We start from the raw sequence: 12,563 nt of genomic DNA, 5'->3' as shown, positions 1-12,563 counted from the left end.
AAGATAGATGACTCTCGAAACGTCAAGTATTTACGATACAACTTGCAAAAGTGCCGTTGTGTAAGATGGATTACTAGCCCGGACCAACTTTCTCTTTGAAAATTATACTATTTCTTCGTGAACGCGGTTATTACGCGTCATACATTTTGCGCAATCGAATTTAAGCGCCCATAAACAAATCTAAATAGTCGAATACCTATGCTCCTATTACTCGCTATATCAATTACCAATAAATGGAGTACGCAGTTTGATAACTCTTCTAGGATAATTGATGTTTATAGGTAAAAAAGAATCTTACGCTATTTACTAATCAGTATCTTTTGTAACAAGTCACTTATTCACGCAGGTACTATCATCATTGTAAATCTAATCTCATTCACACGTTACATAAATCCTAATTATACTTTCAGATTCGGAACAATATATACTAATATTTTATCACGATTTGTTTCAAATAGAATCTAATTATCAAATATATCCGTGGCATGAGTAAGCAATCGAAATTAATGAACAAATGGCTGAGCAAATACAAACAACGAAATATCAGTTTGTAGGTAAAAATGACACAGACGAAATTCGTAAAGTCGCTGATATCGAGAAGGAAATCTCACGCAGTCAACGCTGATGGCTGCCTGTTGGCCTCGTTATTATTCGTCGAGTTCGCTTGTTCCATGCTCTTGTCTTTGGACCGATCTGTCGCCTCAACCGCCGTCGTTTCTTCTTCCCTTTCCAGATCGACGTAATAAACGTACCTTGCCGCGTAGCAGAGCAACAGCATCTCGATTAGCATCAAGGCATTGTAGGTAACTGAAATCGGACAGAAGAAAGTAACAGTTCTCGTTTCTTTATCTGGTCTCACGTATGGAAATGTTATGGGAGCCTCGTGTTCTTTCATCGTGCTCCATGTGTTCTCAGACCAGTTGCGCTGTTGCTCGCCGTCGAGGAAATTTGAATTCATATTCAAGATTGCGTTCTTAGAATTCGAATGTTACACGTACAGTGTTCAACTTGTACGCGAGTACCTTGTGTTTTTAGTTTCGCGGTGATTTTTTTAAACGATTTAGTAAAAAATTAAAAAACTGTACGCGTATTTGTTATTGTCGGTTTTTTTCAGACGAAGAATACAAAAAAGGATTACCATTGGCGTAAATTTGTGGCGTAATTGGTGGATTGCAAGGAAATAGGCCTGTTTGCGGTAAGCTCTTCACGATGAACGCTTGTAGCTTTGAAAATAGCAGAACCATCTGGGATACTGTGGTCTTGCGGTGTAGTTTCGCCTCTATGAAATCAGCAGCAAGTTAAAAACGAGTATATCTATCAACACTACGACAGCAGGGGACAATGGGACTTTCCAAGAACTTGGAAATTGCTTTTTCTCGCAAGTTACTTGTGTGGTCTTTCACGCGATAATTGCTAACCTTGAAAGAAGGGAATCGTTTTGGTTCTATTATCGTATCCACCGAGGCTAACGTTTTTTCTCACAACGGCCGACAATTTATAACATGTAACTTCAACTTATAAAATCGAGTTTAAAAATTGTGGAGTGCTTTTTTTCAAAGGGACACGAAGTTAAGGATATGATTCGAAGAAATGGCTAAAAATTGTTTTATAATCGTCCTTCTGTATAATTTCACTCACTGGAGAGAGATAGCAGGGAAAGATTATGCTTGGAGAGCCGTCCTCTCAATTAAGTATGCACAATTTTTACCTGGAGCGACTTCCTGCAGACTCTTCATGGTAACAGTCAGTCCGTATATTCCCAGAAATATGCTGATCACTGTGAATGGCTGGAGATAAATCCCATATTGCGTTGCGAGAGTAGGCTCTTCGATCGACATAAAGAGAGATATGCAATAAATCATTCCCTGGAACCAATAGACACAAACTTTGGTTAATACACTGGTACACTTCTTCGGAATGATCTAATTGATGTTTAAAAAAACGAATGCTAATCGCAAACCTTCGTGGATACTAAGAAATGGACATTTGACGAGCTAAGGCAAATACTTTTTACGAGACGAGAACGGTTCCGAGCACAAGCGTAAAAAGTCAAGGCGGAAAAGAAGAAATAACCTGAATAATAGGAAGTTGCAGGACTAGTAGTCGGAGCCAGGACAAATTAGCGTCGGTCATCTCAAGATTTGGAAAGGGCAGACAGGGCCAGCAGCAACAGGGACCAACTCGTAATATTAATGGTGGTGTCTTTGTGACCTTTTTACGTCCTATGTAGACCAGTAACAGATACAGTCGATACAGGGCTATCGTTAAAAAGATTTGAGTTACAGCTTCCGATAGCAACTGAGTCCTAGAAATAATTAAAATATTGTTAGCATTGTCGGAATATAGAATAGTTTGCGTATAATTTCAAATATTATTTGTATGCACGAATGCAGAGTACAATTTGTTCTGTATCGGAGCACGCACGAATTGAAAATTTAGATTTTCCCTAACGAAGTGATAAATGCGTTCGAAACACGTTGAAAATATCAATGGACATTCCTGATGATGGAATTTTCGTGTCGGTGTCCTAGCCTCGTTTGCATTATCGAGAGGACCCATCAAATTTTAGACATCGACAGCGCAGGTGTGACACGGCCATCAATGCAGGGATTATCTCGGAAAATCGAGATCATTAGCTGGGACTCGGAACTGCTCTTTTATTTTATGGTCGTTAAAAGAAAGAACTACCCGTTTGTTCCGTCTCTTGTGCGAAATTCGATCGCGTCTTCACCTTTTTCTTTTCTGATTTATCTTAAATTTATCTTAATTGGACGTTCCGATTTATCTTATTGTGGATCTCAGCTAAAATTAGCCTATTTTATGTTACGTTATGTTTATCACTTTTCAAGTTTTTTTTAACTATTTTTGATAAGAAATTTATTTCGTCTTCGAGAAAGTCAAATTTGGTAGTTTTTTAAAAATCGATATAAAAAAATTGTCATTTTATAGTTTTATAGTGCGAAGAATCATCTTCATTCGGCTTATAAAACGATTTTCAATACACGTACATTACTATACCAAAGCCTTAAGTGATACCTTAAGTACAAGATGTTTTTATATTTTTAAAAATCTATCTATTTTTTAAATATTTTTCAATGGACAGAAGTGTAATGGGAAATCAACTCGTTTACCTTGGCATTCCAAGAGCTGTAAGACTACAGACACTTGCTATAGGATACACTGAGAGGATCATGATACTGTTCGTTTTGTAGGATCTTGTTTCCTTTTGATAGAAAATATTGTGGAAAGCATCCATGGCGAAGTATAGCGTCAAAGTAGAGAGTATGGTACCAAAGCTCAATAAACCTATACCAAACACATTTAAACCTAAAAAAGGAAAAAAATAGGTATAGAATATGACATAAAAAATTAATACACAATGCTTCTGATTAGCCATTAGATTCAGCAAATTTTGCTCAGATAAACGAAGAATTGCGAAAATATTAATAGAATTTTCTACATCTAGAAGAAATTCAAGATGATTATTTGTATTATGATAATAATAACGATTACACATATTTGTCCATTGCAGTTGATATCGATTAGCACAATACATGAGCTATATCACAATGGAAACGATAATAGCTTATAAAACTTAGATAATAAACAGGGATGATTGACCTGGAATAGGATACGGATTACAAATACTAGGTTCTATTTTCGCAGTATCTGATAGTGCAATTTTTACGCGATTTGCTAGACGTGTTAGAAAAACATAAGATAAAAAAGTTCATGGACTCATAGAACGTGGTCAATCAATATCTCCCACTCAAATGGTTAGATATCAGATGGTAGCTTTATGTTTCTTTAAGAATTTCTTGCATCATAAAGATTAAGAAACTGGCTGTTACAGAGACGTTACGCAGTAAAATGTACAATATATTATCATTCGGAAATTGGAATACGATTTTCTTCTATGATTTCTCGGACGTGATTTCTCAAACAGGAAAAATGGTTTTTTATATAAGAAATATACGTTAGAAAATATAGTAGGTTTAAGGATACTCGTTACGCAATCTTTAAGTGTAATATAGAATCGTACTGTGTTATAAATTTCTATATACGATGCAGTGCTACATCTCTGCAGTGTATCGCAATTAAAAAAAGGAGATTGCCTCGCGACTCCCAGCTTGATTTGAGGACAAGATTCAACAAAAAATATTTAATTCCAGATAACGTGACGCACTTACAGTTATAATTTGTGCGAATGACATTTTCTTATTCATACTGCATGAATTGAGAAAGAAATAATTTTATTCGTTTATTTTATATCAACGATAGATTTTATTTTCATATTAGCGAAAGTTAATACCATTCACTGGTTTGGTCAAATATGTAATTTCCAGAAAGTGTGTACATTATTAATTTGCGTTGTGTAATTTATTATTTGGATATCTTCATTTCGATGAACTTTTTCTAAACTGAAATTTATGTCCTATGAATTGTTCCTATGAAGATATCTGTACCCTCGTTAGTATTCTTCGTTAGTACTCAGGTCATACATAATAATCGTTTAGAAGGAAGTTTCCCTAGTTTACCGTGTACTAACATATTTAACCTAACATATATTACAATCCTCGTGGAAAACTTTCACCGACGCATTCGCTTCCGCGCATGCTCCGTAGATCAGAGCACGTGAAAGGTTCGACGTCAATTCGGTTGAATAAAGCGTTGCAATATGTATAATTATTGGAAGTAATCGATAAAATGTTGTATGCTAAGACTAAAGACAAATTCAGACATTTTCCAGGATTTAACAAAGAGAAAATTATTTTCATGAAAATTGTTACATAAACGTGCTCGTGTTTGACGCGAAGCATTGTTTGGAACACTATAATAAAATGTTATTTGCGTACTGTTTCAGAATATTTCGTGGTTTACTCTTTAACGATGCTAACAACCATAATGCAGCCATACTTCTCAGCTAAATCGTCGTAATCTCTCTCCATCAATAAAATCATATTAAAATACAGAAAAATAATGTTGCAATTTAAAATTAAAATTTCAGTTTTAGTTTCTCCTTTAAACTTTCACATGTCAGGAAGTCTATATCGTCGACATTAATGATATAAAATTAACGTCGAACAGCAGTCAGGCGAATTACATAGTTATCGATACATAGAAAAATGTCACTGACATTTAAATAACATCAACCAGTCTAGAACGAAGAAAAAATTATGTAATTGATAGAAGATCGACCTTTACGGGAAAAAACTTACTTTCTATGTTCTCTATCGCAGAGGGCACGTAATTGTGATCGCAGCTCAGGTTCCTGAAGGAATTGTCCAAATTGTTGAATTCAATCTCCATTTTGGAAATGCGGGGGCCGTTTGTAACGCAGTTTCAGCTCACACTTTCGATCCTTTTTTCTTCGAGGGACTTCCACTTGTAAAACTCGTCAACGGGAGAGGCGAACTGACGCGATGGTCGTAGAGTTTTGAAAACGGCAAGAGTGACGAAGCCGCATTAACTGGCGAGCAGTGAGAGTGAGTTCCCCACTTTTACCTCTATTGGATCGTATTTGTTACAACGAATGGACAGAAAAATCAATAATGTTGTGCTTAGCAATATTTTGTCGATATTTGTTATCTATCTTTCTTATCATCGACCACACCTTGGTACGATTATTTTATATTTCTCTTTTCCCTTTTATTTTCTGTTACTTCTTTCCTCACTTTCCAAAGATTATGTAAAAATTAAGAGCCCAGACCTCGGATTAAATAATTTTGAAAAATTGAAATCATATGCATGTATGTACCAATGGATAGATATCGTATTTTGGTGAAAGTGAAAGCCGCTGAGATTATACATGGATACTCATGGCACAGGTACAGAATAGACCTATTATCACATTGGATCCCGCGCGTTAAGAGTCCATTCTGGATTTCCTTGAGATACGAGATAGCTATATACATTAAACGAATGTAAAACTATTATTACGTGTATTTGAAATAAATATAAATATGTATACATATAACATATTTTAGAATGTACAGGTTACTATAAAATATTACCGTGCATATACAAAATTATTATAAATATTAGTATGTAATAATATTTTGAAATGAATAAATATAATTTAATTAACGAACAAAGGAAAATATATAAAAAAAACATCGATGCCAGGATTAAGTCGTAATGAGGAAGTGTCACTAATTTGACAAATGTGAAAATTCATGAGTTGTTTGATTTGTCAGAAGTAATATAAATTTACGTTAAATAGTAAATATGTATATTTCATATTTCTACACAGACGACTATCTTTATAGCAAATGGTATATGCATATTTTCTAAAACAAGCTCTCCCATGGTAACCTACCGATAAACGGTGCGTCTATTTTTTCGTATATACCATTCGTGGTATGTAGAATCACCGTTCACTAAGTTTTGTGTGATCAAATTATAACTATTCTACGTCTCGTCTATGGTTATAATGCAATAGCTAAATTCAATCTTAATTCCAATCATTAACGTTATAATCTGTTTTTTATACTGAATCGGTAACGTCGTATAACAATATTATCGACATAGCATCTTTTTTCAAAGTATATATGGACTTACAATTAGTATGTTTATATGTAGCCTTTTGTATCTGGGATAGCTGACAAAGTACTTACATATACGAGCACAATTCAAATCGAAGCTACGAATTAAATTTTAGTCTATAATTGTATATTATTAATGTCAATATATTTACTGGAGAAACTCAATCGATCAATTTTTTTATCATTTTAAGTAGATTAAAAGCATATTTTGCTTGACAACTCTCACCCAACAAATCCATAGAAGACTTTTCCCAAGCTACCAAAGGTCACAAACTTATGATTCACCATTTTACGCGAACTAGCGCACGACGGTCGATTCAAAATATTCATTCATCCCGAATTGTACATGACTACCGATCTTGCCCGGTACTTTCTTTCTCCTTGAAAATGAAAGATCAAGCCAGCCTTTCTATTTCATATCAGTGACAAGAAGAAAGCGTGTGCATCGTTCGATCACTGTCGGATACTGTTTAAGGTGCCGAAAAGCGGAGGGAAAAAACAAGTGATGGGTTCACCTGCAACGTTCAGATCTATAGATGAACCAAAGCCGCGTGCAGGAGGACAGTCGAAGCAAAATAAGCGGGTGAGATAGAGAGAGAGTTGGAAAGTAGGCCTTAGTCGTTCAGTCAGTAGTCAACTGCGTGCCAAGACGATTGGTTGCCGTAATGGTAAGTTTCTCGGCGGTTCTAGTGTTGTTGTTTCAAAAAAATAATTTCTGTGAAAAATCGAAGTTTCCATCATTCATTGATAGTACAAAACTTCCAAGTGTTTGTAGAACTTGAATGGGATATTTATTTAACATTATTTATTAATGATCGTAACAAGAATCAGTAAGATCCTCGTAACAATTTTCTGATAGCTGTTGATGAATAGCCCGCTTTCATGGTTGCGCGAGCTTGATCCAAGTAAATGATCATATCGCTAATGATAATAATAAATCAATAAATTTAAATTTAATCGTTGGGCAATTCTAACATATTACTCATTTCGATTACATAAAAAAATATCGATTGTATGTCACGGTACTTTCGCATGTCGTTACTAATTTATTAATGGAATAATACTGAAAGTTGAATGAGTGATACGTGACATTCACTTTACTATTGCTCGAATTTAGTTCCAAATGAGATAGATGACACTTAGAAAATATCTTTGTTAGTGTTTATAAATTTTAAGCGATTCGATATGGCAAAGGAAAACGACGGTATATTCTTTATATAAATGTTTGTTCGAAGTGACATACGTGAAAATCGCAAGATCAATAAGCTCGTGTTAACGCGTGAAAAGGGTCACGTCATCGAAGACGAAAGTGACTTTCGACTTCGAAGATCATTATCGTAAATCATCCAGCGTGTCTAATTTCACTGCTTAACACAATCACTCCACATAATACTTTTTCCATTACACGAAATACTTATAACGCTGTGAAATGGAAATACAGTAAGTACAGTTTTTTAAAACTTCGAGTTATTCCTGGTTTCTCCTCCGATTAAATTTTATCCACGAAGACGAAATGGCAGGGAAGTCTAAATACTTGAACCATTTTTGCGAGGGTTTAAACTCGGTTTAGCCGGAAATCGGCTGGAAAATAATAGTCATTTCAAGAAACGAGCACATAAAAAATTATCTAGAAAGTTTTCTGGAAGTCGAAAGGAACGAATGTAGCAAAATCACGTTTCCAGGCCGCTCAACACCTCCAATAACAATTAGTGACAGTATAATAGCGGTGGTATGTTGTAAAATACAGCGTCTATTACAGTAGTAATTTTTTTCGATAATTGTTACATCTCATAGCGGTATGACAAGCGCTGCCGGAAATTACGATTATGATATCATGTAAATTGTACCTTTCTTTTCTATTCTATATAATTTTTCTCAGATTCAGGAATCGTTCAATTTTTATACTACATTGCATAACATAACCAGGTTATTGGACTTTCTCGATCGGCTAAATAAGTCAAGGATATTTTGCGAGAGCTGTTTTATGAATATGAAAGAGACACGGTGCTGAGTTCAACTGATTGCAATCGTTTCTAGATGTTCGAAGGAAAAAAGCGCGAGCAATATCCATCTTACGTAAACTCGATAACTATTTCATTAAGAATCATTTATATGGGCCTGTAACAGAATTGTAATTCTCGACGAAGATTGAAAAAATGTTAACAATGTTTTAGAAAGAATTTTGATTAATTGACTTTCAACAAGGGAATTGTTAAATAATACGAATGATACAAGTGATCGCGAATATGAACTAGATTTCTGTATTCGTTTCGAGTCAGCGATTACGTGTAAAATTTATTCCGAGAAGCAGTTGCGAACCACAAAGTGCGTTAATAACGTGGAATTGGCATTCAAAATTTTAATCGTAGTTCATCTTGCAATTCTTTGTATAATAAATAAGATAGCGACGATACTTTAATCGATGCAATAATTGTTTGCGCAGTTCGCGGTTTTCTGTTTGCTGCTCCTCTTCAGTCTAGGTCACTGCCAGGACAATGAACTTCCGTCAAGATTCGAGATCGAGAGCTCAATCAACCGTACGATCGAGGAAGTCGAAAGACAGGTTCGCGATGACCCCAGTCTGCCCAGGCTAACTAGACAAGAAATAGTGAATATTCTGGAAAACATCACGTCCCAGGACTTGTACGAATTAGAAGACAAAGAAAAATTTGAAAAAGCGAGGGATTTGTATCAAAGGGCGTTGATGGTTGTCCTCCCTTACAGTGCTAACGAATCACCTGGAAACTTAAGGGAGCTTTACACGAAACCACCAATGACGAAGATAATTCCTGATTTTCTAATATCAGAAAATGATAAAGACGAGTCTGACGAAGGGAAAACGAAAAAAGAGAATAACAACGTAGAGAATTCCGAAAGATTAGTTACCGAGAATTTAATAGTAAATCGTAATTCCTATAAGACCATTTCGAAAGAATCTACTACGATGAAGAATCATTATAAAAATCACAGGGACACGTACTCAGAAGTGCGTACGAAGGTGCCTTTAAAGGAATCGTTGAAACTGGATTCCACGCCTATCAGGTTTACTTTCAACCTGGAGAATCTTCAGAAAAACGCGTTCACCACTGAGAAAACGACCACGAGGCAATATCCAATTTACAGAAATAGTGGAAGCAACGACACTGGATTAGAAATTGTTTATAGCACCAGCGTTACCCACAAACCTACCACGAAACCAGCTTCTAAGGAAATTACTATCGACTTGGAAAGATCCAAAGTGAATCAGAATATATTGACATCTAGTCAATGGCGCTACAACGCACCGCCGAGTACCATTATGAAACCAACTGTACCTTCCAAACTCGACAAAATACCGTTTCTTCCAACTATTAACGTGCAGCCTGAAGATCATCTTACTGTTTCTTCGACATCAAGACCAGAAGTCTTAATGAGAGATACCAGTACTGCGGAAAACTTGATGTCGAGTTCTGAAAAACCAACTACCGTTTTTGTGACACCCATGTCCACCGAAACGTCTTCGAAAGTGAAGTATAGTTCCACGTATTCCTTGAATTCTGCAGGATTTCGTCAAGCCGCTACAACGACAACTACTACTAGTACTACTACAACCACCATGCCAATGAGACCAGAGGTGATGGATCTGCTAGCTTCGATTGGCTTACGACCAAGTAACAGCAGCAATGTTGAAGATGTTTATAAGAAGAACAAGGATATTCTTGAGAGCAAAGTACAAGTTCCAGATCTGAATAGTATTCACAGTATGACTTCTGCTGGAAATGACGCAGTATCGATTGTCAACCAAAACGCTTTTGAAAGCCCAGGATCTGAGATCAAGAAAGGCGTGGAAAATCTAACTCCGGATGTTCAATTGCTGTTCAAAAAATTCGGTCTTGAAACTTCGAATTTGGCCCAACCCACGACCAGCACCACAGAGAAGACGACAATTAACCTAAACTCGTATACAAACTTCAAGCCTCTGCCTACTTCCAGCGTAAAGAATCAAGAGATGAAGGAGTTCTTGGCTAAATTTGGACTTGGCATCAATGACAATCGAAGACAAAAATCAATGAAACCATCTACGGAAGCTCCATCCGTGATCGAAGCTGTACCGAACAACATGAGAGGGATTTTGGAGAACATAGGCCTGATCTCTAATTCTCAAAAGTTAGCCAAGACTGTGGTAAATTCTATGGAAGACATGGAATCGACAGAGACATCCAAGTATCATGTATTCAAACCACACGAAGCGGCTGTGGATAACGAAGAACAAAGAAACAAGATCAACGAGCTTCTGGATACTGTGAAATTGGTGCAGGAGGGTAAGGCTAACATTCAGAATGTTAAAAAAGTGGCGAACGATTTGCTGCAGACCACGAAGATTCTAAAAGACGGGCCAGACCCGCTGAAACTCGAAGAGATCATCAGGAACTACAACGAACAAGTCAGAAACGAAGTGAAGAGGCAGCAAGAAAACCAAGAGGAGAAAGAAGCAAGCACTGTTACCACCACGGAACAAACTATCTCTCCTTCGAGCATTACGACTGGTATTAAGAAATTTATGATATACGTTTTGGGTGGTACGGAGTTTTGGGTTCAAAAAATCGTTCAGGGATTAACGAAACTTCGAAATCTATTAATTAACGTGTATAACAAAATAATTAGACGAGGGTCTGGTTGACTATTTGATCCCTACTAATTCTGTACCAAAAATTTTCGACTCGTATTCATGCATTTTTTTGTCATCTTTCACTTATTCGAAAGATATAGCAAAACATTTCTTACTACGTTCTTAATTGCTTTCCTTTTCTGTTCTAACAACGTTGATGAGCCTATGTTAAATCTTCTTCTCGCGCAGAAGAAAGGCCGATCTTTCCCACAAAAGGAATAGCTGGGAAAAGATCTGTGAAAACTACAGATTGGTCCGAGGTTTATCACTTTCCATTCGCTTGTTAATCTTTCTTGCTAATTGTGAGAAATACTCTGTACATAGAGTGCTAATGTTCCTTTTTCATGACTAATGCTACAGAGAAATTCTGTGTACATTGTACACGTGTTACCATGTATTAACGGAACATTTACTCTTAACGATACATCATATCCTATCTCATTGTATAATATTCATTCTTATCTACAATGTTATTGTTGCAAATTATCATTGAAATCTGAATGCATGCGGTTTCCTACCAATTCTCAGAGTACGTCACTCAACTTCAACATTTCTCAGTCTTACAACTCACACTTCGAACGGAACAGTGTCGAACGAAATTTAAACCCGAATTCATGATGGAACTTGTCAACAGAATCGGCAGATACCACCTTAAGCACTTCCATGACGACAGATTCAGCGACAGCAGCTTCTGATCAATCAAAATCGGCCACATCGATATCACTTGAGACCTCTTCCTCTTCTACCACCGTGTCGACCACGGCCAGCTCGAACCTGATGGCATTAGAGGAGTCTTTCGGTGGTACGACCAAAGAACCTGACACTGCTCTACCTCCGAGAAGGAAGAGCGGTCTCTATTTCCTGGTGGATTGGAATTCGTTTCTCGAAGTCGGTGAAGAGGACAAGGAAAAGGTCAACGTGAGGTTTGCGCCAAAAGTTGGTGACAGAACGAGATTCTTATCAGTTACTGTGCCTTAGACATTAACGGTAGCAGAAGTTACTCGTAGTTTAGAATTATATGCTGTTTGTCGCATTCTGAAAATAACAAGTTTGATGATGCGTTTGAAAATCAAAGTAATGATTAATTTTGTTTAAACGATATGTACATACGTAGGAAAATGTAATATATTGTTGAAAGGGATATGAAGGGATTTAACAAATTATAAATGGTTAGTACGTTTTTTAATGGAACAATTTGGTGTACGATGCATTGATTATATATTCATAAAACATCAAGGATAATTGTTACGTTACACGGTTTTACAACACGTAGTTATTTATGCACGTTGTTTGTATTATAATATGTTGACTGAATAAAACGTTTTCTCTAAAGAAAACGAGCAACTAACATTGTTTGACCTACATACTTG

At 36.3% G+C, this 12,563-nt stretch overlaps 2 protein-coding genes across 2 annotated transcripts; one reads left to right on the top strand and one right to left on the bottom strand.

Annotated features, from left to right (window-relative positions):
* LOC117230208 (organic solute transporter alpha-like protein) lies at positions 1-5,310 on the bottom strand. The gene is made up of 6 exons (XM_033487368.1): positions 5,220-5,310; positions 3,132-3,327; positions 2,074-2,305; positions 1,709-1,865; positions 1,139-1,279; positions 1-807 (listed from the first exon to the last, which is right to left on the bottom strand). Exons 1-6 carry the CDS (start codon positions 5,308-5,310, stop codon positions 608-610), a joined length of 1,017 nt encoding a protein of 338 aa, XP_033343259.1. The 3' UTR covers positions 1-607.
* Positions 5,311-7,097: 1,787 nt separating this feature from the next.
* Positions 7,098-12,562, top strand: LOC117230179 (uncharacterized protein DDB_G0284459). The gene is made up of 3 exons (XM_033487323.1): positions 7,098-7,213; positions 8,989-11,071; positions 11,828-12,562. The coding sequence occupies exons 1-3, from the start codon at positions 7,211-7,213 to the stop codon at positions 12,169-12,171; spliced, it is 2,430 nt and encodes an 809-aa protein (XP_033343214.1). The 5' UTR covers positions 7,098-7,210; the 3' UTR covers positions 12,172-12,562.
* Position 12,563: the final 1 nt, after the last annotated feature.

Source organism: Bombus vosnesenskii, unplaced genomic scaffold (genome assembly GCF_011952255.1).
Source record: "Bombus vosnesenskii isolate JDL3184/JDL3185 unplaced genomic scaffold, Bvos_JDL3184-5_v1.1 scf7180000013266, whole genome shotgun sequence".
NCBI lineage: Eukaryota > Metazoa > Arthropoda > Insecta > Hymenoptera > Apidae > Bombus > Bombus vosnesenskii.
Note: the sequence above shows the minus strand (reverse complement) of the source record. Positions and strands in the feature narration are given on the sequence as shown.

Bases quoted from the DNA above. Each gene is read 5' to 3' on its own strand.
- LOC117230208 (XM_033487368.1), bottom strand. From the start codon at position 5,310: ATGGAGATTGAATTCAACAATTTGGACAATTCCTTCAGGAACCTGAGC. The intron at 3,328-5,219 runs GTAAGTTTTTTC...TTCCTTTTTTAG, and splicing joins TGCGATAGAGAACATAGAAA to GTTTAAATGTGTTTGGTATA. The intron at 808-1,138 runs GTAATCCTTTTT...GTCCGATTTCAG, and splicing joins GCCACAAATTTACGCCAATG to TTACCTACAATGCCTTGATG.
- LOC117230179 (XM_033487323.1), top strand. The intron at 11,072-11,827 runs GTATTAAGAAAT...ACTTGTCAACAG, and splicing joins TCCTTCGAGCATTACGACTG to AATCGGCAGATACCACCTTA.